This window comes from Phyllopteryx taeniolatus, chromosome 2 (assembly GCF_024500385.1).
Source record: "Phyllopteryx taeniolatus isolate TA_2022b chromosome 2, UOR_Ptae_1.2, whole genome shotgun sequence".
NCBI lineage: Eukaryota > Metazoa > Chordata > Actinopteri > Syngnathiformes > Syngnathidae > Phyllopteryx > Phyllopteryx taeniolatus.
Window position 1 is genome coordinate 14,542,575 of NC_084503.1, and position 27,483 is coordinate 14,570,057.

Consider the following 27,483-nt stretch of genomic DNA (forward strand, 5'->3'; position numbering starts at 1 on the left):
TGGCTTTCATCAGTCACAAAATGTTGCGCCATTTCACTTTAGGCAAGCCAATGTGTTGCTTGGCAAAATGTAACCACTTCAGCGCATCCTGTTTTTTTTTCAACGATTGGACTGCGCGACGGCTTCTTGCTGATGGCTTGGTTTCACATGGGTGTCTTTAAGAAATGTAGAAGAATTGTGGCATGCAAGCCAGTCATCCTGGGCCAGAATAAAAGTTCAAAGGTCTCAGAAGTGTGTATAGACTCCATCCTATAAAGATGTGAAGAAATTACAACTACATAAATTAGTATGATTATTCACAGGAAAGCAAAATATTCAAGATTCAGTTTATACCAGAAATACAGTACTTGACACAGCTTTTGAAATATATATATTTTTTTACAATATTTCAACCCATTTCATTACATGTATTGATTTAGAGTAAAATGTGCAGTGTTTCCAATGTTGGAACGTGCTTTTCTAACAACACATTGCTATTACTGTATTCTAAACACTAAACTGTTTATTCAATGTCTTCCTCCTTGACCCATAACCCTTCCTTCTACAGTTTTGTCGAAATAGTTTCCGAAGTGTTTCCACAATCTATATAACTAAAAAAAAAAAAAGTAATAAAAACAACCCTTGTGGAGGTTACTAAACGTTCACTTAAAGAAAAGATCTAAGTAGAGTATATTATTTCTTCCCATGTCATTTTGTTTCTTACAAATCTCACAGATTACTGCTGACCCAAGCTTTTCATCACGCAGCTTCATCACACCACTGATGCAACATCTTGGATTGTTGTGGTCTGCCGTAAAGCCTCTTGGACTTAAAGATCAGCTCTCCCCTGTGCGGCATTTAAATCTACTGTAGAGTACAGACGTTCACGGTTATGTAACAAAGCTCATGCCATTGAAACGCTTGCCCTTCTTGACTTTAACACCTGGATTATTAGTTGTGACAGCAAGCACAATATACTGTAGACACTTTTTATTTTGATTTGAAAAGTTAAAATATAATAATAATCTTGTAAAATATGAGAAATACTGTATATCACCTTGCAAAATATGTGTTTGCTTTAAGTATGGAAAGATTAGTAGGAAAGGAAGCGATTATACGGACTCTGTAAACACCATGCTGGCCGGTCGAGGTTTAATTAGTAAATATCAAATGAACTACTGAAGAACTTTCTGTGCGACATGATTGAAGGAACATGTAAGGTCAAGAGAGAACTGCCAAGCCAATCATGTCTGTCTAATACATGGTGCTCCAGCATTAATGAGACTTAAGTCTTTTCAAGAGGATAAAATTAGCACCTCCAGCACACAAGTTTTGTTACGTAACAGAAAAGGGGCTTCCCGGGAAAAGTCAAGGTGCCACCAAGGTGTGCCTGGTGAATATAATGCAGGAGATTTCCGATTTGAGATCTGTTTCAGAGTTTAGATGGAACCAGTACAGCTCTGAAAATGAGAAGGTTAAAGCAAATGGCAATTATGTTGCAAACAAAGATGAAAGAAATGTTTTCCATTGCAATTTAAATTGCATCTGCTGTACTGTACACAGAGCATTAATCAATATACTATTTTATGTCATGTAAAAGGGAAAGACGCTTGTAAAAAGCAATAGAATTAATCACAAAAACAATGATTATAAGTGTATTTCATCTTCTAATGAATCAATAGCACAATGACTGTAGGTGTACAATAAATGGGAAATGTTTTTGCCATAGCAAACAATGTACACACATGGCATGGCGAACACGTAAATCAAGAATGAATGAAATTAAATCAAACTGTTCGACAATAGTTTGATAGATCTACACTTGCAATGTTTGTATGGCCCATCACATGAACTTCCATATTACATCATTCTATGCAACACATGTATTCCAAATGCACTTACCTGATGATTTGCAAGCTGTGAAGAATGTAAATTGTATTTGAGATTGACTGCACTGCTATCCGTCAGGTGAAAATTAATCAAGTCATGGCTTGTGTAGGTAAATCCAATTAGAAGGCCCAAAACAAAATTAATTTTATCTCCTCAGAATGGGTTAGTCAGCCTTGAAAAAGTTGCAGATCACTTCCTATTCAAAATGCAAAATAAATCCAGATTCTCCGATGCTTGCATATGCAGCTGCAGAGATTTGTGTAAAGGTAAATTGGCTTTCCTGGAGCTCTGACAGAACACAACCAGACAAAAAGGGTGGAGTCAACCTGCCGAGATTAGCGATAGAACAAAATCCTTGCTGCTGTTATTATTTCTCCCACTTCTGTCCCCTTTAACAATGAAGCATTTGCATAATTTCTTGAGGGTTTCTCCAAACACATTTATAAATTAATAAAAACTAAAACACCTTGCCATAGTGACAAAATATTTTTCCTAAAATGATGTCTATATAGCAATGTAGTAAAAGTAGATGGCAAGGTGGCTGTCAAAAAATCCAGATTGCAACTCAATATGCAACAGATAATGTTGAAGATTTCTTTTTGTGTGTGGGTGTACGTTTGAATCCTAGATGAAACAATTAATCTCTATGATTTTTGCTTCCACAAATGGCCCTCAAAAGGGGCCAAGCGTCTTTTTAAGCTAAGAACTTTGGCTTGTGCATTATACAGATCTTCTACTTTTTATGAAGTAAATCATCGTTTCAAAACCCTTTTAAACACATTTAGCAATTATTTACACAGGAAATACATCTTAGATTTGGAAATAGTAGTATTAGATTATATCAATCATCATTGTATCTTATTGTATTTTGTATTTTTTTTTGTTGAAAAAATTAACGAAAAAAGCACATTAATTAAACTATATCCATCCAGCCAGCCATTAATTGATCCAGCCATCCATTTTCTACACCACTTGTCGTCATTGGGGTCACGAATGGGCTGGAGCCGATCCCAGCTGACTTTGGGCAAGAGGCAGGGCACACCCTGGACTGGTCACCAGTCAATTGCAGGGAACATAAACAAACATCCATTCACACTGACATTCTCTGAAATGAACAAATGTATGCAATGAAGGTGTGCAGTCTCTTACAATTAAAACAATCCTGACTTATTAACTACATGATAATTGTGTTTAAAAAATATATACAACAGCTTAACAGTTGTATGAGGGAAGAAAAACCTGACCAGGTTTATGTGCTAGAGATATAGAGTATGTACAGTGAAAGAGTATCAAAGCTATTCCTGCAGTCACTATGGACAATGTGCACATACATTAATCAGAATACATGTGAATATTTAGCACCTGATTTAGCAGAAAGGTATTATCCTGTTGAGGTACCATTATCTTGCGATTTCATTGTACCCTGTCCAAATTCAAGACACCTCATGTCAGATGTAGCAAAAAAGCCTCAGAACAATCGATACAGTGTTCATTTCTTTGGATGTTTAATTTTGTGAACAGAGCAGATGTGACGAGCCAAAAAGCTTGAGTTTTGTCACACCTGTCCAAAGGACATCCTTTGAGTAGCTTTGTGGCTTGTCACTAAGTCTATTAGCAAATTCCAGTATTTCCGTGACCATTGTGGGGTTTTAGTTTTTTAATGGAAGAGTACCAACAATTTTGTCCGTGTGGGCATTATGTCGCATTTTATCTATTTGCAAAAGTCAAATATTCCAGTACCTTGTCTTGACTAAGGAAAGTAATAGTTCACGTGTGTGTGTGTATGTGTGTGTGTGTATATGTGTGTGTATGTGTGTGTGTGTGTGTGTGTGTGTGTGTGTGTGTGTGTGTGTGTGTGTGTGTGTGTGTGTGTGTGTGTGTGTGTGTGGAGTTTGCATGTTCTCTCCATGCCTGGGTGGGTTTTCTCCGGGTACTCCGGTTTCCTCCCACATCCCAAACGCATGCATGGTTGGTCAACTGAAGACTCTAAATTGTCCGTGGGTGTGAATGTGAGTGCGAAGATCCTGTGATTGGCTGGCGACCAGATCAGGATGTACCCCGCCTCTCACCTAGAGTTACCTGGGCTGAGCTCCGTGACCCTACCAACGAATGAGTGGTAATTCGTCTCATTCGTCTACCAACGAATGAGTGGTAATTCACATGCACTCATGGGTCCGCTTGAAAAAAAAAAAAAATGCCGAATCATAATTTTCGCATGCGAATGAAAACGAATCAAAATGCATATTTTATTATTACAAGAGCTGCAATGCTGCGAAGCCACATAACTTCCTTTGTTCACATCCGCCGCCATTTTGACTTACTATACACAGTTGTAGCCGCAGTTTTTTTTATCCATGAATCACGGCGCTGTACTCGCCACCGAGATGATGCAGAGATGTTCATGACAGACTGCGATGAATGACAGATGAATTGGATAAAATTATGCAAGATTCATTCAACACATTGTGGAAGATCCAGCTACTGCTAACTAGCAGCTAAGCTAACTAGCTGGCTTCGTAGAAGCAGATGTTGCCAGCCAGTGTGAATTTACCTAGACCGGCGCAAAACAACACGGTTACGATGCGACGAGGGATCCTGGTTATAGTAGACCATTAAAAACTAAAAAAACATTTTGGCAACTGCTTTTTCCGGAGGGAAAAGCGGTTACTGAAACGCGCCAGCCAAAATGCATCATGCGTCTTTTCTGGTGTTGTGACAAAATCTGCGACTCCTTAAAACTGCGACCAGGACTTAACTAAGGGGCTATTGATAGTTCTCAAATAATCAAATAGGATTTTTCATTTGTTGAACAATGATGTCTATATTTCAGAATAGTAAAATGAGTGACAATTTGATTGTGATTTGATAGTCATTCATTACTGTAATCCATCCATCCATCCATCCATTTTCTGAGCCGCTTCTCCTCACAAGGGTCGCGGGCGTGCGTCCCGTTATTTTAGCTGTGTGCTAAGGGTCATTGTCTTGTTGGAGGGTGAACCTTCGGCCCAGTCTGATGTCCTAAGCACTCACTAAGAAGACAAAACAAACAAACTAACTAAACTAAGAAGGTTTTTGTCCAGCATATTCCTGGACCTGGCCGCATTCATCCTGTCTTCGATTAGAACCTGTCATCCTGTCCCTGCAGCTGAAAAACACACCCACAGCATGATGCTGCCACCACCATATTCACTGTTGGGACTGTATTGGACAGGTGATGAGCAGTGCCTCATTTTCTTCACACATACCGCTTAGACTTAAGGCCAAAAAGTTCTATCTTGGTCTCATCAGACCAGAGAATCTTATTTCTCACCATCTTGGAGTCCTTCAGGTGTTTTTTTTTAGCAAACTCCACTCTGCTCTTAGGAACCTTAAGTGCAGTAGACATTTTTTGTAACCTTGGCCAGATCTGTGCCAATTTGCCACAATTCTGTCACAGAGATCTTCAGGAAGTTCCTTTGACCTCATGATTCTCATTTGCCCTGACATGTACTGTGAGCTGTAAGGTCTTATATAGACAGGTGTGTGGCTTTCCTAATCAAGTCTAATCAGTATAATCAAACACAGCTGGACTCCAATAAAGCTTTAGAACCATTTTCAGGATGATCGGAAGAAATGGACAGCACCCAAGTTAAATATATGAGTTTCACAGCAAAGCGTCTGAATACTTACAGCTGTGTGATATTTCAGTTTTTCTTTTTTAATAAATCTCCAAATATTTCAACAATTCCATTTTCAGTCAATATAGGGTGCTGTGTGTACATTAATGAGGAAAAACATGAACTTAAATGATTTTAGCAAATAGCTGCAATACAACAAAGAGTGAAAACTTTCCGTACCCACTGTGTGTGTGTGTGTGTGTATGTGTGTGTGTATATATATATATCCAGTGGAACCTCGGGCTACTAACGATTACGTAAAATTTTCGTAGAAAACTTACCTCTAGTTACGTATTATTTTCAGTCTACGAATGGTTTTGGTATGAACGAACGGAATGATCTGTGTTTTGCTTCTACTCGCGGTGTGTGACGATCATTGACTCTGTGCATAACGCATGGATCTAAGCTGTAAACTAGTCTGGTCCGCGGCGTAAGGCGGAAATCTGTTCTTGGCGGAAGCTCCGCCTCAACATCCTCGATCATCCAATCACAAATCTAATAGCGTTTATGATTGACACCATAAAAAAAAGTCCGGAAATCATCAATCATTTGAACGGTTAATGTTGGCATAATCACGTCAAAGTAGCTCTACATGCATGTGTTCGCTCTGTGGAAGTTCCGCCTATACGCACATTCAGCCAATCAGATGCAACCAGCACCCGCCACCTTATCAAAGTGCGCTATCATCGCATGTAATTTTTTCTAAAAACAAGTAAAGGGCTAAACAGTCAGAATGGCACCCAAGATAAAAAGGGAAACTGCTAAAGCTAGTGTTAGGAAGCACTTTTCGTAGATGAACAGAAAGATCTCTACGTTGTGCAACCGTCATTGACTGTGCATCAGGCAATGCAACCAAGGGAGGCACTGCGTATTTATTGTTTTTTGCTCTTTTATAGACTGACAAAACTGAGAAAGCGCTCGCTGGTGATAGCATGAGTGAGGCAATCCAAAAAATGTTAAGAAAAGAAATGTGCCGCAAATTGGCCAACAGAGCAATTCATCTTTTAAATGACAAGGTGATGTCCCACTTTCTGATTTTCTTTCAGAACAGAAAATAAGTTTTCCTGGAACAGTTTGTTGTGCCAAAATCAACCAATGAATTAGAAAAAAAAACACCTAAATCAGAATTTCCCAGTTATTATAGAAGAAAGCTCTTTTCTCCTCCTCCCCTTTCCCATCCTTAAAGTTAATTAGCAATAAACAGTTGTATTTCTTTAAAATAGTGTGTTTTCACTTATTTCACTTATTGCACTATATTTATTTTTAACCACACTGATAAGATTCCCACAATGCAATGTGGATTTTTTTTGTTGTTGCAATAATTGTTGTACTTACTTAAATGTCGATTCTGTGTATGTTAACAGTGGTTCTTGGAATCATTTATTGTTGATTTATGTTGTAATTTTTTAATGAAACCATTACTTTAGATAGTATGTTAAAGAATGACCTCTTGGTCAATTCCTCCACCAGCGTGTGCCCAACAGGGTGTAAATTGTAAGAGATAGTAAGGACTAACTTTCCATTGGCAATGATATTGTGGGGTGCTTTGACCAAATATACAATCAATAATACTTTCAGCCTTATGTAGTCACTTGTCATATTTTACTGTAGTAAAACAGTACCGGTATGTTGCACACATACATATAGTAAGAGAACGCTACAAAGTGATGTTTTCTCAGTGCTTTGGTCTAAATAGGAAGTCTTTTCAAGTCAATGTGTTGAAGTCCAAGTAAAGTCACGAGTCACTGCTGTTCAAGTCCAAGTCGAGTTCCAAGTCTTTTCACACATTGTCAAGTTGAGTCCAAAGTCATCAAATTCATGACTCGAGTCTGACTTGAGTCCAACAAGTCATGTGACTTGAGTCCACACCTCTAACCCTAACCCTTTTATCCTTTTTCTTTACTGCTTGTCCTCACTAGGGTCGCGGGCCTATCCCAGCTATCTCTGGGAAATAGGCGGGGTACACCCTGAACCGGTCATCAGCCAATCGCAGGGCACATAGAAACAAACAACCATTCACACTCACATTCACACCTACGGGCAATTTAGAGCAGTCGTCCCCAACCACCGGTCCGCGGACCTGTACCGGGCCATGAGGCATTTGTTACAGGGCCGCAGAGAAAGAATGACCAATCTGTTGTATTGCAATTCACGTGTCAATGTGTTTATTTTGAAAATTGACTGGATCTTCTCTGCCACACCAGCTGCGCGTCTCAGTTGACACGTCGAGACTGCACAGAACGCTTCCGTTACCGGTCCCAGCCGGCTCGAACGCTTCTATTCACGGTCCGAGCGGGCTGGCTAACGGCGGGAGAGCTCAAAGAACGAAATCATTTAATAAACTAATTCAGTTCATTACGTTTACTGAAAAGATTTGTTCTTACTATATCAGGAGTCCTACTTAAAATACGGTTTTATCGCAACAGTTAACTCTCACGCACCAGGTCAGCTCTGATACAGATACAGTCGTAGGTTGCTGCTCGACACAGGCAGAACTACTTTTTCAGAGTGAAAAGTCTACTCATTGAGGAGCTACGGAACTGCAGTCTGGTCTGGCTGCCTACAATAACCCCGACCCCCACTCCTGCATCGCGCCCACAGTGGACGCACCACGAATGGCGAAGGAGGAAGCAGAAGCGAGACAAGCGTGTGTGTGTGTGCGTGTGTGTGTGTGTGTGTGTGTGTGTACACACACACATACACACACACACACACACACACACATATATATATATATATATATATATATATATATATACACACACACACACACATACACACGCACGCATATAGACTGGTCAGCAGTCGGAGATTACAAAGTGAGAATACAGACACGCTCAGAGCACATGGCAAACCATTTGTCCATGCAATTTCACACTTCACTCCGCCTTTCCCCTCTGCACTCCACACCAAGCCGACCTCATGCTGCAACACCTGACAACACACACAACGCTTAGACAGCAGGTGTCTATAATTAACTAATCCGTCCTGAGCTATCCTAATCCAGCACACACAGAGATGGATCAGACACACTCAGAGAACGGGACTGCAAGTGTAATATTTTACAGCATACTTCCTTGTATCTTTGAAAACACCAATTTCACCTCACAGTTTTAATTCAAATTGCATCATTATGATTTTAGGGCAATATATTAAAAGCCAATGTATGGTACAAATGAGTACTAAAAGCTATACTAAGTCTCCATTTTTTATGTAAAATAAACTGCATAAACATTTCTGGACTGTTGTTGCAGAGATCTTGGCATTGCATTCTACTAATTTGCTTTTGTGGTTTAGTTTGCAAGATCTTTTAAATAATTATTAAACTCATCAATAAACTTCATTTTTGCTCCATATGGTGTTTAATTGTGCTGCTTTATTCACTTTGCACTCACTAGTCCACCCAGCAAATCCTGTTCTTGTTCAAATTATTCTGATCAAATTACATGGATTGTTTTGTCGCATTTTGGTAAACTTGGAATTTTTACTGGGAACATGAACCAAACAACCCATCAACTAATTAAGACCAGACAAAGCGAACTCCAGTCGTAAACACACCTATATTTTGTGGATTCTTATTCTTCTTGACATTTACCTAATTTTGGCTGCTGATAATTAACATTTCTAATATGTAAAAAGTGCATAGTGTTCCTGAGTTTGTTTTTTGGATTTAAAATACAAACCCCAATTGCAATAGGCTTTGTAGTGCATTCAAATGAATATAGGTTGAAAATGATTTGCAAGTTTTACACAACATCCCAACCTCACTGGAATTGGGTTTTGTAACACTAATTGTAATGCATTAGGTGTATAGTATGTAGCTGTATTTTTGTTTGTTTGTTTTGTCTACATTTAGCAATCGTGTGATTATACTAATAATAACTATGACACTTTTGGTCAGTGTCCCAAGCCTTCATGAATCAAGCAACATTTGATTTGTTTCGTAATGTTTTTATTAAAAAATCCTCACGCTTTTTGGGGGTCCCCCAGTGGTCAAGTGTTGTTTCGTTCGCGAACGTTTCGTTCAGAAGAACTAATCTTTTTCGTGAACGAACTGAACCGAAGCAGTTTATGAAATGATTCGTTCTTTTAGCTTGGCCGCCACCCGCCGCCATGAGGCGAGCGAGTCGCTTCTGGGAGCACAAACGAAACTGCTGAAGCGTTCTGTCACTCACTTCTGAATCTTCGGCAAATGACCAATGAGCAGGAAGCGCGCAGGCGGGGGCGGGACTTCATTAAACGTACTGCCATGTGATTTGCGATTCGCCAGCATTGTCACTCACTTCAGCGAATGACCAATGAGCAGCCAGCGTCAGGCAGCGCCGTGGGGGCGAGGGAGGGACTTAAGTGAACTAAGTGATTCGTTCGGTGAAGTGGTGTACTGAGGAACTGAAGAACTGAAGAGTGATTCGTTCGTTGAACTTATCGTTCGCGATCCGTTAGACACGAGTGATTCGTTCGTTGAACTTCCTCGTTTGTGATTCGCTAAGGAGCGATCTACTCGTATGATGAGTGATTCGTTTGCGCAAGGAACACAGTGCACAGTGAACGTATTCATGAGTGATTTTAACCACAAGTCCTGACGTCCTCACAACGATAGCTTGCACTAGCAGCTTTAAGCTAACGGCTAATTTTTGAGTTAGTCAAGCACATGAAAACAAGCACACATATTTCAAGTAAATGTAAATTAATAATAAATGTATATACATACAAATACATATCATTCCCTCTGTGTCTCTAATGCGATTATTATAGCTTTTTATTTCATAATAATAATAATACGGCGGCACGGGGCGACTGGTTAGAGCGTCAGCCTCACAGTTCTGAGGAGCGGGGTTCAATCCTCGGCCCCGCCTGTGTGGAGTTTGCATGTTCTCCCTGTGCCTGTGTGGGTTTTCTCCAGGCACTCCAGTTTCCTCCCACATCGCAAAAACATGCATTAATTGGAGACTCTAAATTGCCCGTAGGTGTGAATGTGAGTGCGAATGGTTGTTTGTTTGTATGTGCCCTGCGATTGGCTGGCAAACAGTTCAGGGTGTACCCCGCCTCCCGCCCGAAGATAGCTGGGATAGGCTCCAGCACACCCGCGACCCGAGTGAGGAGAAGCGGCTCAGAAAATGGATGGATGGATGGAATAATAATAATACATTCAACTTATATAGCGCTTCTCAAGACACTCAAAGACGCTTTCCACTAATCAGATGACAATAACAGTAAGGTGAGTGAGCAGAAAGCCCGGCTGGCAGCGGGGTTGGTGTCAGCGATGGAGTCCACCGCGGTGGAATGCAGGGTTGGTACTCCCCAAGGTACTGCTTTAGTACCCTTGACATTGACTTTTATATCTTGGGAATGTATTGTTTTTTTTACAGTCTTGGAAAAGATAGTTACCATGGGGTTAAATAACTAGCCCATTGTGATGCAGTACATGAGTCATCCATCCATCCATTTTCCGTACCGCGTATCCTCTCTAGGATATATATATATATATATATATATATATATATATATATATATATATATATACGGGTATGCTGGAGCTTATCCCAGCAGACTTTGAGCGAGAGGCAGGGTACCCCCTGAACTGGTTGCCAGCCAATCACAGGGCACAAATAGACAAATAACCATCCACGTGGAATGTGGGAGTAAACCGGAATAAGCGGAGAAAACCCACGCAGGCACGGGGAGAACATGCAGACTCCACACAGGGGAGCCCGGATTTAAACCCGGGTCCACAGAACTGTGAGGCAGATGTTCTAACCAGTCGTCCAACTGGTCCAACCAGTCGCCTAACGTGGATTATATTATCCATCCATCCATCCATTTTATTTACCGCTTATCCTCACAGGTGTACTGGAGCCTATACCAGCTGACTCTGGGTGAGAGGCGGGGTACACCCTGAACTGGTCGCCAGTCAATCGCAGGGCACTTATAAACAAACAACCATTCACACTCACATTCACACCTACGGACAATTTAGAGTCTTCACTTAACCTACCATGCATGTTTTTTGGATGTGGGAGGAAACTAGAGTAACCGGAGAAAACCCACACAGGCATAAGGAGAACATGCAAACTCCACACAGGGAGGCTGGATTTGAACTCAGGAAATCATAATTGTATATACTTAAACATTATATTTTAAAATTTTCCGAGCTGTTGCAAATATACGGTAAATATAATATTGCCATGTGTGCAGTATTTTCTAAGCAAAGTTAAGTTTTTTTCTTCAGGCAAATTACAGTATTTTGCCTTGCTTCACATTCATACCACATTTGATATATCGAACTAACAGAATCTCAAAGTCATGGACATCAAAACCAAATATTAAGGTCAAAAGGTCCATGGGTCTAAAACATTTTCTGAATCTGAGGAAGACCAGTAAATTAAGGATCGTCCTCAAAATAGAATCATTGCTATGGTTGTACTCTAATACTGTATGCTGATGATTTTATGCAGTGTTAATAGTGTACAGAAATGTTACATATGTACTGTACATCAAAAATCAAATTACAGTGTTGATCAAATTAATTGAGATGCTACTAGTATTATACTGCACTGTGTGTGTTGCACTGTAAACTATTTAATCAAATATGAGTACAGTATGTCCATTTATTGTGACGTGGCATAAATAGTTACAAAACCGTCAACTTTGAATTAATATATTTTCAATTAGCAAAAAAAATATTAAATTCTATTGTTTGAATTTAATATTTTGTAAGCACATTTTTTACACCGTTCTTGCATAAAACTGGTATTCTGGGGTTTATCTGATGTTGGGGGTATCGCTCCACCTTACTTTGCCATTTTGAACTTTTAATGAAATCCATCCATCCATCCTCTGAACTGTTTATTCTCACTAGGGTTGCCGGTGTGCTTCGCAAAACACCATTCAGTTTCAATGGCATTTGAATATTAATTAACTTCTATCTTCTGACGTTTTAGAGTGTAATGGATATACACATCTCTTTGTTCTGCTTCAAGGAATAGCCATTTGATCACGTGTAAAGATATATTAGTCTCTTAAATTTACCATAGACATTTGTGGGGTTTTAGCCAAACATCTTACCATCTTAATTTCCCCAATATGAGCTGTTATACCTTCTCTCAGCGGGGGAATACAATCATATGTACCTTCAAAGTTCATGAGCAGGTGTACTTAAAACTGTACTACTACATTGTGCAACTATTGATATACATAGTACAAAACATGGATAAACAAAACATTGAATTGTATTGCATTTGATACATCCAGACAAAATCACTTTACTAGTGCAAACTTGCATATTCCCAGATTAAAACGGCATTGGTGCTTATGTGTATCCAGAAATATATTCAATAACATGACTCCAGATGAAACTTGCTCACCTGTTGGGTGTCTTGTCTTCTTCAAATTTGTAGTTTTTTTCCTCTTGAGAAAACTGAAACTGTACTCTTGGATTTTCTAAGATTTTTGGCTAATATTTGACTTTTGTTTTGTTTTGTTTGACAAGGAATGACATTGATCTAGCAGGTTCCTCTACAAAAGTGCGCTACAGAGATCCTTGCTCTTCCCCATTAGCAAACTCCAATGACTGTGTATACACTTTCCCAGCACATGCGCTATGCGTGCTTAGACAGAGGGTGGAGAGTGCAGATGTGGGAACAGTACCTCTTCTTAGGTGTGGGTGGGGTGTTCTCTCGCAGTAAACCATGAGACCCTGACAAAATCCACAACACACAACATTATAAAAAAATAAAAATAAAATAATATATATATATCACTACTGTAGAATAATCATTGTAATTTGTTATCAGTTGTGGTTGTATTTAATCTGTAGTGCTCGTCCAGCTACTGCATGACTTGTTTTGTGTTGGTTAAATTCACAAGATTCCAGTTGTGGGCGACTGCATACCTTTATTTTATTTGAGAGTTGCCGGTATTAGCGAGAGCCCTTTTCATTGTTTAACTGCTCTGTCTTAGTTTTCTGCTCAAAGCTGCAAAGGAACACAGCAGGTGTCTGCATCTTAGGAGTAAGCGCTATGTTTAGCAAATCCTCTCTGTGTGTTCCTCACTGACAGTACCTTTGGCAGTCTTCAGGGAAACTCAGAAACGCCTGACCTTACAAGCAAACATGCCTTGATGCACACATACAGTCCTGTACATCAAATGCAAACTACGATGCTGCCCCCACAGCGGACAGTCATGCCTGTGCATGCTTAAAGGACCTATTGCGTTCAAATGGGATATATTTCGCTAACAAGTTCTCTTTATGCACAGTATTTTTTTCCCCTCCAAATTTTGTTTTAACTTGCAGTCATTTCCAATAATATCAATCGGTTTTGGAGCAATCGGTAAATCACCAATTGCCCTGGGAATGCCCCTTTTTCATTGCCAAAATCAATATGCCGTCATGTCATGGTGTGATGTCAGCGATGGAACTTGGAACCAAATTGCCTTCATAGCTGGTGTGCACAAAGAAATGCACTACATTATAAATTGGCAATATTTATTCAGATTTTACATATCGTCACTGTTGGACGGAATACCCCTACGTCCAAAATGACAACTTTTCAAGATATAAAAAAAGACACAAAGACATCTTGCTTGAATTTCCAAACTGCTTTGTTCAATTTATTAGACTTTATATTGAATCAACACAAAAGCACCCAAAGTTATGTTCAATCGCTAATTTAAAAAGCTAAAAAAAATCACTAATACAGTATCATTAATTAAAATGATACAAACACGGCGCCAGCCAGCAGTGCCCATCAAAATCTGGCATTACCACAGTGTAACTAGCCTTTAGCTTCACAAAAGCAAACGCCTGTGTTAGGTCACCTTCCCAAACTCTTTTTTAAAGGTGAGCGATGCAATCAATAAAATGAGCTGACGAAACCGGTATATACAGGTGGAAATGAATCTGCATGCATTCACCTCATGCGGCTGCCTTCCTTTTGCAACGAATCACAGTAATCGATTTGAACAAAACACGCCGACTCAACCCCTCCTGGAAGCCGTCACCTTATCGTGGTGGAGGGGTTTGTGTGTCCCAATGATCCTAGGAGCTAAGTTGTCTGGGGCTTCACGCCCCTGGTAGGGTCACCCATGGCAAAGAGGTCCTAGGTGAGGGACCAGACAAAGCATGGCTAAAAGACCCCTATGATAAAAATATTAATGGCTTAAGGTTTTCCTTGCCCGGACGCGGGTCACCGGGGCCCCCCTCTGGAGCCAGGCCTGGAGGTGGGGCTCGAAGGCAAGCGCCTGCACCCCGAAAGGGTAACGTGGGTTCCCCTTCCCATGGGCTCAGCACCTGTGGGAGGGGCCAGAGGGGTCGGGTACAGTGTGAGCTGGGCGGTGGCTGAAGGCAGGGACCTTGGAAATCCGATCCCCAGCTACACCAATGCCTATGCACCAAACAGTCCTTTTGGAGTCCTTAGAGGGGGTGCTGGAGAGCGCGCCAGCTGGGGAATGGCACCCCCGTTATTGTCTAAAAAAACAAACAAACAAAACTTTCAATATAGGCGACAATTACGCCACAGAACACATACTCGGTTAATAAGGAAATGTCCTGTCCTCCGTCCCTGACATCAGCAGGGTCACACACATTTGGACCTAACTGGAGGCCAGCCAAAATATGGCTGCAAATCAAATATTTCATCAGAAAAATGGCCTAAAATCTAAAATGACTACTGAGTCTATTTTGGCGGGAATATGAAGACATCGGTTTTTAAGTATGGAATGAGTGCCAATGTTCACCTCATTAGAGAGGTCCTTAATATGAACTGGGAGAGCAACAGAGTTTAATTCCAATACCAAGTGAAATCTTTCTTTCTTTTAAAATATTGTATGCAATTACATAATTTTTGCAACGCAAGTAAGCAAGGGTGCAAAATAATTATTTTTCAAGACTTGTTTTTACTTGTTCTATTGCATTTACATTATTTTTAAACCATGCTGCAAAATAATTGTGAGCTTGTGTTTACAGACAACTTGAACCTGAAGTAGTCAAAGGTCAAATAGTACAATAATGCAGTGCAGGTACGCATCCCAGTTTTTAGGACAATTTTAGATAATTTGTACAAAAGAAAAGATAGTAGATTAAACAACAGATGTCCTGTAACTTTTTATCTCTTTACTGAGAGAAACAGAAAGCTGAGCTGTTGATTATTGGCCGTGCTAGACAAAGGTACTTGTTTGTGCACATCACTCTGAGTTTCAACAAACATACCATTACCCAAAGTGACTCAGCAAAAAAATCGCAGCATTATATTTGACTCAACTCTCTCCTTGCAATGCACATTAAGAATATCACCAAAACGGCGTTTTTTTTTCCCCCCATCTCTGCAATATTGCTAAGATACAGCCCATCCTATCCGCCAGTGACGACGAAATGATAGTCCACACGTTTGTCAGGTCTCCCTTCAACTATTGTAAGGTGCTCGTCTACTTCTGGTCTTCCCATGTCTAGTATTAAAAGCCTACAGTTAGTACAAAACGCTGCAGCCAGACTTTTGACGAGGATGAGAAAGTTTGATGATGTTACCCTGATTCTGGCCAATTTGCATTGGCTCCCAGTGCACTTTAGATGTGATTTTAAGGTTTGAATACTTACTCATTAAATATTAAATGGCTAAGCACCCTCCTATCTTGCTGACTTAGTTGTACCGTATGTTCCGTCCCAAAACCTATATTTGCAACATGCTCGTCTTTTGGTAATTCCAAGAGCCAGAAAGAAGTCTGCAGGCTCTTGAGTATTTTCTATTCGGGCTCCAGTACTGTTAGTGTTATTTTTACACTTTGACATTTAGTTAAGGTACAACTAGGCCTGTTTTACTGCCGCTCCAAGATCTGAGGTGGACCACTTACGCGGAGGCATTGTTGTGGAGGATTCTGCTCCGACCGACCGAGACAGGTCGTGAAGCAGCACCACTTTTATAATGGAATCTACCTGTGGTGCTTCATATCTTTCTATTGACTCTTATGCCTTCACAATTAACATTGTACAGCACCATATTATGTGATAAATGTTGCCCGCTTGACATTCATTGCAGCCGTGTCTTCATAAAAGGCGCCCTCCATCTGCGGTCCCTTTTTGTGGTTTCTTCTTTTCTCCCCAAATGGTGTTTTGAGTTTGTCCTTGCCTGATTGGGGGATTTAGATCAGGGGATGTTGTCAGTCTTTGTCGACTGTTGGCTTGTGAAGCCCTTCGAGACTCTTGTGATTCAGGGCGATACAAATAATCTTGACTTGACTCGATAAATTGTTCAAATAGACTTTTGTTGGGCAAAATGAAAGAGTTGCTACTATATCACTGTAAACTTCAGTGGTAGCTACTCACTCCATTGTTGCATCAAATTTAATACTGGAGAAACTTGTAGGGAACTAATAAGTAATTCCATCCATCCAGCCATTTTCTGAGCCACTTCTCCTCACTAGGGTCACGGGCGTGCTGGAGACTATCCCAGCCATCATCGGGCAGGAGGCGGGGTACACCCTGAACTGGTTGCCAGCCAATCGCAGAGCACATACAAACAAACAACCATTCGCACTCACATTCACACCTACGGGCAATTTAGAGTTGTCAATTAACCTACCATGCATGTTTTTGGGATGTGGGAGGAAACCAGAGTGCCCAGAGAAAACCCACGCAGTCACAGGGAGAACATGCAAACTCCACACAGGCTGGGCCGGGGATTGAACCCCGCTCCTCAGAACAGTGAGGCAGACACTCTAACCAGTCGTACACCGTGCCGCCTAATAAGTAATTGTCTGTTTAAATTTTAACAATCATCGCCTCGACTTTGGTCTAAAATTCAATTTATCGACCCTTTATCTGAAGTCAAAATCAAATCCATTGATTGTAGGAGGTCAACAGGAGTTCAGCTGTCAAGTAATGCGTTATCTTTATTCATGCTAAAATTAGTCTTAATCTTACTCTTAGTCTTTAACTGCGTGGCCTCATAGAAGCAGAAACACAAGAACAAAACCTTTGCATGATGAGGAAAAACAGAAGCCCACACTCTGGAACAACAACAACAAAGGCCAGACAACCATAGCAGACAATAATTAATTCTAACAATGCAATGTACTGTTGGAGACTGAATGGCATTCTTTTTATGGAACCGGAGCACAAATCAGCCATGCCATACATGGTCGGTCTTCTACATTTCTGCTCACCATTTTGTGAACCTAAGACCGCTTGAATGAAGCCTCTGCAGGCTTACTCACATTCCTGTCAAATACGTGTCTCGCAGTTGCGCCGAACATCCTGTTGGAGTTATTATTAAGACATTTGAGCAGATTCAATTTGAACACAGACATAGCAAAGCCAGCCTCTTTAATAACCATGGACATGGACTTTGGCTCGGGGCCCTTCATGCAGAGATGTGATCTTCCCAAGCAAAACAACATTAATGACAATCCTCCATTTAGATTTCTATGAAGATTTCTAGATATTAGTTATTTTTGGCGAAAAAAAAGGTTTATGTTTCAATAAACAGTAGAAAATTGTGATTCTATGGCACACGATGGTGAAAAAAAATACAGAGTGCAAAGGTAAACAGAAAAGTCTTTGTTTTACCCGTTGATAGAAATAATGCATTGAAAAGTAGAACTTTGCCATTTTAGATTTTTTTTAAATTTAACTAACTTTAATAGCACGTATTGTGGGTGGGCGAGAGATTGCAGAACGTATTTTGAATTGCAAAATAGGGTTATATCAAAATTTCAGCAGGTTGTATACATATTATCTCAGTTAGCTCTAGTTGTACCACATACTGATGTGAAGTTACATTGCCATCAAGTGTCATTATGCTGAATTACAACAACAAAACAGTCATTTTGTTCAGATACAAATGTGAGGCTGAAACAATTACATTTTCAATATAATTTTCCTACCTTCATCTGCAAAAGCATACAACCATATTTTCATTATTTCTTATTCTACATATAAAAACATAGCAAACAATAATTTTGAAATATAAAGAAAGTATTGGCTTTCCAGGCATATGAGCATCTGGCTTACAGTTATGAGATTTAATTGGGGCTTGAATCTCTGCTCTTGCCCGCAATCCTGAGCAGATAAGCGTTATAGAAATTGATGGATGGATGTTTTTCCAAATACATAAACATGAAAGATGTGTATCAACCCAACTTGCATCACTTCAATGTTAATAACGTAACAATAACACAAACAGCATCATGTCACTGTAAAGGAAAAGCTGTCCTGATGATCTTTGCAATACCCCACCTCTCTCAAGCCGAAATTCAGGGGGGTGTGTGGGGGGGGGGGGGGGGGGGGGGGGGGTGGACATTATAAGGAAGGTCCTTCAGTCAGATTTAGTAAATTTCCATAATCAGGACATTCCCACCAGCTACCAGCCTGCTTGGGAATTCTGAGTCATGGTCATCAATCATAATGTCATCTAAGCAGTTGGAGGAAAAAGGTCTGTTCACAGGTAGGACAGTGTCAGCAGGTCTCATGAAGCATGCTAATGTTAATTGCCTTGTGAGTTTAACTACCACATGTGCCTAAAGCAGTGAAGTTGAAGTCACTATACTTACTGTGCATGTATTTTTGTTGCAGTTTTACAACTTCCATATGACAGTCAATTTCACTCCCGGTGTCTTGACTTATTGTGTGGAAGTGTTTAACTAACTTGATAGCAGAGCCAGGACATAAGAGGAATTGGGTGTTAGGTGGTACAGGGGGCAGAATTAAGAAAGGTTAGGAGGAAAGACAGTTGAAAAGTTTGGAAATGGCAAAGGTGAAGTTGAAGCTTAAGATATCGGTACAAGCGTAACAACTGAAGCAATTTTGAGTGTGACACACGAAGTGGGTAGAGAAACCTAGTTGTCTGTACTTCTCCAGTCCAGCTGCACAGACACTTAACATTCCAAAGGTGGGAGGAGAAAGGGTGTGCATGCAGAGGTTGAGGACACTAACAGGTTGTGTGAGAAACATTTGTAAGGACAAACACAATCGCTGTCTGAGCAGAGTCATACCATAGAAGTGAAATTAGTAGAGGTGTATGCAACAGTGAAGCATGGTGGTGGGGGTGTTTTTCAGCTGCAGGGACAGAAAGACTGGTTCCAATCGAAGGGAAGATGAATGCTGTACTTGGGTACAGGGATATCCTGGACGAAAACCTTCTCCAGAGTGCTCAGGACCTCAGATTAAAATGATAGAAATTAAAGGTTTGCAAAACATAATTTTATGTATCCCTATGATAATGCTAATGTTGGTGCTGTGGTTGCAGCCTGTCGAATTGGCTCTAAGTGAATCTACGAATTCAGATTTGTGGTACTCACTTGTGTGTCAAATAATAATAATGCAATGTGTGACGCGACTTGTGCTACTAAGCACAAAACTAAACCAATCCATTGGCTTTGTACTCCAGAGCACAAAACAAAACACAAAAAATACTTTTGCACTCCATAGCACAACAACAACAAAAATAATAAAAATACAAAAAATAAAATACACTGCAGACCTTTTTCACTTTATCAAAAGTAGGGACTTTTGATAAAGTGAAACGTGGAAAAAAAAGTTTGACACCAGTGGAATAGATGTTAGCTGTGTGCTGATCGATTGGTAAATAAAGTGAATAAAAGAAGAAATACAGTAAAAGACTGATTGTTGAGAACACTACACTGACTAAACCAGACTGTAATGTACAGGAAGCCCAGAGAGCATACAGCCGGCCCGCCGTGTAACTATTTGCGTGATGGGTCACAAAGCTAGCTGCTAATGCTAACGAAAACAAGCATATGTGACGTCAGACGCACAATTCCCACAATGCAAAGTATATATATATATAAATCTATATTTTTTTGTTGCAATAATTAACATCTTTATTGTCACGTTACATACCGTTGTCGTTTCTGTATATGTTATCTTATTTAGCCGTCACACATTGTTGATTTATGTTTTTATTTATTTATTTTTTTAAATTACTTTAGGTAGTGTGTGAGAGAATGACACCTTGGCCAATTCCTCTAACAGACTGCGCCCAACAGGGTGTCAACTGACAAAGGATAATAAGAACTAACTAACTACATCCATTTTCTGTACTGCTTTTCCTTACTAGGGTCGCGGGCGTGCTGGAGCCTATCCCAGCTATCTTCAGGCGAAAGGTGGGCCGTACACCCTGAACTGGTCGCCAGCCAATCACAGGGCACATGAAAACAAACAACCATTTGCACTCACATTCCCACCTATGGGGAATTCATTCTTCAATCAACCTACCACACGTTTTAGGATGTGGGAGGAAACCGGAGTACCCGGAAAAAAACCCACACAGGCACGGGGGAGAACGCCACACAGGCGAGGACGGGATTTGAACCCCAGTCCTCAGAACTGTGAGGCAGATGTGCTAACCAGTCGTTCACCGTGCCGCCATTTTCAACACCGCTTATCCTGGTTAGGGCCGCGGTCCGCTGGAGCCTAGAACTAACTACACATTAGCAATAATGATGTGCACTGCATATCTTAATTAAGACTAATTAGGATGTTTAGCATTATGTCATTTGCCAAATTTTCTTGAAAGAGGCTCTAAGCAGAGCACTGTGTTTTGTTTCTAAACACATAAAGAAATGTTTGAAGTGCTGAAATATGCAAAGACTTAAGACTAAAAATATAGTGCTGAATTTTCCTGATTTTGTGGGCGGGGCTAAAACTTGCATCACCCTGTGATGTCACAGGGCTGTGGCGTATACTTTCGAGTTCCCTTCCCCTCTATATCAGTACAAAGTGATTTTGCTCACATGTGATCACACGTGTTTTTGCTCAAGATCACAGGTGTCAAACTGGTGGCCCGGGGGCCAGAGCCGACCCGCAACATAATTTTATGTGGCCCGCAAAAGCAAATCATGTGTGTCGACTTCATGTTTGTGAAAATACCAAAATTGGTGTCTTGTATAATGTTGAGATATTGCAAGCATTTTATGTTACAATCACCTTCTTGGAATAAATGTTATAATAGTGAACATTTTTTATTGGCTTCTGATTTTAAAACTAGTTATCCACCAATTTGTTGTGTCTATGTCATTATATGAGACAATATTTTATATGGGTTCACAGTCATAACAGCCCTCCGAGGGAAGCCATAACTACAATGTGGCCCGCGACAAAAATGAGTTTGACACACCTGCATGACTTAATTGCAAGTACCTGTATTGATTGCTGAACCATATTGGTCTTTCATCTCTTGAAAACTTTCTCCTCCTTCTTTCTTAAGAGCGAGCTCCTCACAGATTGCGGGTCCCCTTCCCCAATTGTAAAAGTTATACGCATTCTATGACATACGATTTTTGTGTCTTATGGGTACCTTAGCTCAATAAATGTTAGGAAACAAAGCCATGGCCTGGAGAGAGCTTCCACAGCAGAGAGAGCTCTTTGTTTTAAAGTATCAGTCAGGAGTAGAGACAGAATCCTTATCTTAACAAAAAGAAAAAAAAATAGGGCAGGCTACATTTTGCAAAAACAAACTTGAAATCTACCTAATGTGGAAAATGTGTTATGGTCCAATGAAAATGGTTGAAATTTGTGGCCGTATTTCAAAAGGTATGTTTGGTACAAACAAAACACTGCTCCTCACGAGCAGAACACCGTATATACAGTGAAGCATGGTGATGGCAGCATCATGCTTTGGGGCTGTTTTTTTTTCCAGCTGGAACTGAGGCTTGAGTCAAGGTGGAGAGAATTATGAACAGTTCCAAATACCAGTCAGTGTTAGCACAAAACCTTCTGCTATACTTTCGCTAGAAAGATGAAGAAGAACTTCAATAATTACAAGTAGATTGGGGAAAATATTCACATTTATTGATCATTATCTCGGTAAAAATCTTGTTTCATATCATATGAGCAATCTGAAATTTCTAAGAAAAATTAGTGCCATTTCAACAATATTATGAATATCGTTTCCATATGTGCAATTTACAGATCACGGTATATCTATGTACTGCATGTACCTTTAATAAATGATCTAGAAATCATTTTAAATGTACATGAATTTTAAGAAACTTAGCCCAGTAGTTTGCAGTAAAAAAAAGCTGGCATATTTTAGCTAAAACACAAACAATGAATCTATACGAGGTAATTATTTTAGTGTGCCTAAACAATTAGTAGCCAATCTCCATTTATTAGCAAGCATGAAATTGGATTGTACATCTCAGGAAAGTGGTGACTTTCAGTTTTTTCCTGACAGGGGTCGCAACAATGAGTCACTTACATTTGTTTGGCACTGTTTTTACACCAGATGCCCTTCCTGGCGCAAGCCACACATTTTCATGCGGGCTTGGGACCAGCAATGGCTACGAATTGGTGCAGTGACCGGGAATCGAACCTGTGCCATCTGCGTTAAAGGCAGCAACATTTACCACTACACTCCCTGGAACTAAACCATTCTAATAAGCATTCCCCACATAGTTTTTGTTAGATTTCTTTTAAGTTACTTTTGCCGGTTGAGAGAAAATCTTCAACATAAAGTTTCCCTACTTGGTTGGGCCGCTCAGGTCGGGGAACGTTATCTTGACGGTTTCCCGACACAGTGAGCTTTTTTTTTAGGCACAAGGAAGCAGTGACAGCTGTACAAAAAAAAAAAAAAAAAAAAAAAAAAAGGCTGCAGTGACAGCCCAAGATTTCAGCAAGGTAAGAGATACTTAATTGGAAAAAAAAAATACAAAATTCCTGGACAAAAGAAATCTTAAAATAAAAAAATATATTAAAAAGAAGACAAGAACGTTATAAACCTCTGTCCTAAGTAACTTCACACTCGTTTGTAATTGCAAATTTGCATGGGTAATTACAAAACAAATGTAGGGATATGGTACATACAGGCGTTGCCTGTGCAGAAGTTCCACAACATTGGTTACTTCATACATGGATTGGCAGCCATATTTCTTTGCTCTCAGCTACAGTCCCAACACTTCAGGTTCTACGGCGCATGTGTCAAAATAAAAGTATGAGTTTCAAAACAAGATTCTGCACGTATAAATAAACTAAAACTTGCCTGACAGGCAGAACAATCCCCACCGGTTAGTTCTCGTTTGCGGTCTGTACGTTTGACATCCCAGTTGTACAGGATTTTACCTCACAAATATGGGCAATAGAAGTAAATATTTATATCCTGACTGATGATTTCACTGCCTATTTCACGTATTTCTGTATTGCACAGTATTTATTTTTAACGACACAACGATCAAAATAAGGGTGCAAGGGATTAATTTATTTTGCATTCGTTTCAATGGGAAATGTTTCGGTTTGAGAATGGGGTATCGGAACAAATACCCGTCTTTTTACGATCACTGGGCTTTGTCTTGTTTGATTTGACAAGACAAAGCCCAGTGATCGTAAAAGACGGGATACGGTGCTATCAGATTAACTGTCATGTAGTGTTGCCAGTCTGCCCGAGACACAGCAAGATTTTATGGCAGTAGTCTGACATAGTGCAATCATGAAAGACCAAATTTCTCTTGTAGACTGATCCGGGCATTATCCTCACGAGGTTTGCACGTGTGCTGGTGCCAATCTCAGCTGACTCTGGGCGAGAGGCAGGGTACACCCTGAACTGCCAGTTCAGGGCACATATAAACAAATAACCAGTCACAGTTCACACTTACAGGAAATTTAGAGTCATTTGTCCTCATGTATACAAAAAAAAATCTTTTTGAATCTGAAGGAAACAAAAAGTTTAAGGAAATTCGAAGATTCATGGTTTACCTAATTAAATTTTTTTCCGCATACATGAGTGTACTATACCCTTGTGTTTCCCTTCTCCCCAAATAGCAGTTTTTCTTTGGCGGAATCCTGAGCCTGCCTTGAAGGAATCTTCTTCATTTCTTGACTCTTGACCCATGTGTAGGCTGAAGACCCGGCAAGAACCAACATGTTACTGGTCCACCACAGAAGGCTTTTACTGTAAGAGTTGTACACCACTGCAATAACAGTCTGAGCACAGGCTTTTGCAGTCCCTGAGACATTGTGCGTCAGCGGACTGGTATACTTGATCTGCAGGTTTGTTACAAAACCAATGGCAAACCCAAACACTCCTCCAAGTGTCAGCATGCCCCAAAACCCGAGATCAGTGAGGCCGCTGAAGCTGATGATCCGGCCCACCTCTCCAAACACAAGAATGAGTGGGAGGAAGAGGAAGCATGCATTGATGTTCTTATAGTAGGATAGTTTCCAGATATTTCCATCCACTACAGCCATCACTTTCTTAGTGAATATGGCATGGAGAGAGACACAGGCACTGGCTACCACGCCGAAGGAGACACCCGACCAGGAGAGGGTGCCTGCCAAGCCTTCCTGCTCTACACCAAGCCAGAATCCACCTGAGAAACAACAACACAAGCAGGATGATGTTTTAATACCTGTTCAAATGCCAGGTTTTTGCTTTATAAAAAAATGAGACCAAGCTAATGAATTTCAAAACTTTTTTCACTGTTAATGACAAATGTGACCATCAACAACAACCTAGACAAGTCAATCGGGGAAAAATAATAATAAAAATAATTAACAGGGGGTGTAAAATAATTGAGATAATGTGGTTGCACAAGAGTGCAAAACCTCTTATAAGATATAAGATATGGCTGTGTTCAGAATTAACCAATTACACTCAAACCCGTTTTAAATGGCGGGTTTTATAATCACTGTATATGTCGCCCGGGTATTCTTACTAGACTTTACAGCGATTTGATCGGGCTGATCGGTATCGGCCGATATTTAGCATTTTATGCTGATCGGCTTTAATGTCATAATTCACCGATCCGAACAATGATCGGCTCCGCAAAAGACATATACTCCGCGTCGCCGCGTGCACAGTATATTTGAATCCAAAAGCTAGTTTATATTTAGCCTTATCACGTCTTTTGACGTAGTACTATATGTGTACCGGCATTACCAGATAACTAGCAAACCTTTATTGCTCAGTGACTGTTTTTTGTTTTGTTTTGTTTTTGTCAATGTCTTTATGTCTCAAAAGTGTTCTCTGTCAATTGACTGTTATTTGAATGGAGTAACACATGTATTTAAATTTATGACATGATCATGAATTCACTCAGTAAGGATGAATAGGAATACAACATGTCAACGTGTTTCAAAATGTGGCGGAGTGTGTGACTTGTACTTAACAAGAATGGGCACCCAATCCTCAATTATTTATTGTTCATTGATACCAAAGGCTGTGAGAGGCTGGCAACCAGTTCAGGGTGTACTCCGCCTCTTGCCTGAAGTCAGCTGAGATAGGAGCAAGCACACCTGCGACCGTAGTGAGGATAAGCGGTTAAGAGAATGGATGGATGGATAATACCACAGGCATTTTTCAACTCTGATGTCTCCAATGTGGGTAGATTTGAAAGCATTTATTTTATTATTTTTTAAATCAAGAATGTTCTAGCCTCATACTGAAAACTTTTTGGGAACTGCTAAAGGGAAAATGCCTAATTAACAAATGACTAGAGATGAGAAAATTACACATTTTATCAATAAGGTTACTTGTTTTTCAACATATTTCATTTCTAAAGAACCAAAGAGATAGGTCTTCATGCATCACCCATCATGATTACACAAAAAATAAAGCAAGAATTAATATTCAGATCCCAATTTGCAACTGTGTATTTACCAGTTATCTTTGGATTTTGGTCACAACATGCAGCGCAGCAACCACAAATTGCATCTTCACAAAACACAGTGTAACACCAGACTGTTGTTGAGGTTTAACTTCAACATGACAAATTATCACCTCTCGTACTTATTGCTCTCCGTTAATTAACAGGACACAACTTTAAAAGGAACAGGTATGTTCTGTATGAACACGGCAGATAAACAGCTTTGTTTATTTGTAAACATTTTGTAAAGTCAGTAATTCTCACTGCGTGGCTTGGTCCCTGAAAGAGTAACATCACTGACCTAAACTATGTTGAACTGAAAGGAGCTTTCAGCAACAAGTATGCTCTCCATTTCAGTGCGTAATTCTGGGTAAGAAGTGGATGTCCATGGGAGTTCCAGAACTGGCCTACAAGTATGAGCTACTGGTCGTCTTGCTCGTCCAGCTGCTGGTGTGAAGAGGATCTCAACCTTGTCAACAGAGATAACATCTGACCCTTTGACAAACCTTAATTTTCTAAGTCCTGTATCATCCAGTCCTCTGATGTTGCAGAAAACACAAACTTTGATTCTCTGCTTGAGTAGTAAGAGATGCCGTCAGCAGCTTCAAAAGCTTTTTTGTTGTTGGATTTTTATCCTGATACATTTTGAGGAGATCTTGTGAGCTCACAAATGCTTCTTTTAGGGAGGTGAAAACAATTAATGATTTTTTTTCCTGCTGCATATCTTGGTTTTTGGATCAACTGCTTGGGTGCCACTTAGAAGGATGCCTTTCATATTCTCTTTTGTGGGAAGACATGTTACATCCAAGTGGTCCAGAAGATCGAGTAGTTCATCTTTGTCCTCACCAGAAAGATAATCTTTTAAGGCAGTGGTTATCAGATCACTATCTGATTGACTTATGTACAGGAGAAGACTTACAAATAAATCATCTGAGACTATTTTCACACCAAAAATAAGTGCCACTGTGAAAACAGGGGCAAGGCGACAAGTATCCATGGTCTTCAAATCCTTTCAGCAGAATTTGGCCAAAGGATTTCCACTCTTCTTCCCGCCATCTAGGAGATAGTGATGGAACTCCACATCCTCCCCCTCAGCTGTGTGGTCCATAAACTCTGTCCAAAATGCAGCATCGACATCCCTTGAGACACCATCTGCATCAGCTCCTTTTTCATCGTTGTAAGTGTATTTTAAGGAGTGTTTGCTGTGCTGCGTCCTTAAACAGGCTAATCATCTTCTCCAGAAGATTGACTCTGAAGTTTTATGGCAATGACAAGATTATATGGCGCTGTAGAATCACTTGCCTGATCACCTGTAAAAGCTGTGTCTGGAGTGCTGAATGTTGCTGTGCTTAATAAGGGAAGAGTGACT

General features: G+C 40.2%; 2 protein-coding genes across 7 annotated transcripts in view; both read right to left on the reverse strand.

Annotated features, from left to right (window-relative positions):
• LOC133472006 (excitatory amino acid transporter 2-like) overlaps nucleotides 1-13,101 on the reverse strand; it is a 25,716-nt gene extending 12,615 nt beyond the window's left edge. The window contains exon 1 of one of the 2 annotated variants that reach the window (XM_061762249.1): nucleotides 12,890-13,101. The gene's annotated coding sequence lies outside the window, so the exon portion shown is untranslated. Of the gene's footprint in view, nucleotides 1-1,881; nucleotides 2,163-12,889 lie in introns of those variants that run through there. The other variant, XM_061762239.1, reaches the window with a different exon arrangement.
• Nucleotides 13,102-14,147: 1,046 nt separating this feature from the next.
• The window catches only part of slc35c1 (solute carrier family 35 member C1), a 22,110-nt gene continuing 8,774 nt past the window's right edge, over nucleotides 14,148-27,483 (reverse strand). Inside the window, exons 2-4 of one of the 5 annotated variants that reach the window (XR_009786528.1) lie at nucleotides 26,416-27,483; nucleotides 19,509-19,673; nucleotides 14,148-14,991 (exon numbers count right to left, since the gene is read on the reverse strand). The exon at nucleotides 26,416-27,483 is cut by the window's right edge and continues 790 nt beyond it. Coding sequence is in view for 1 of the 5 variants with exons in the window: in XM_061762274.1 (XP_061618258.1) it covers nucleotides 24,259-24,839 (581 nt within the window). In the remaining 4 variants the exon portion in view is untranslated. The other 4 variants (XR_009786537.1, XR_009786529.1, XM_061762274.1 and 1 more) reach the window with 4 other exon arrangements.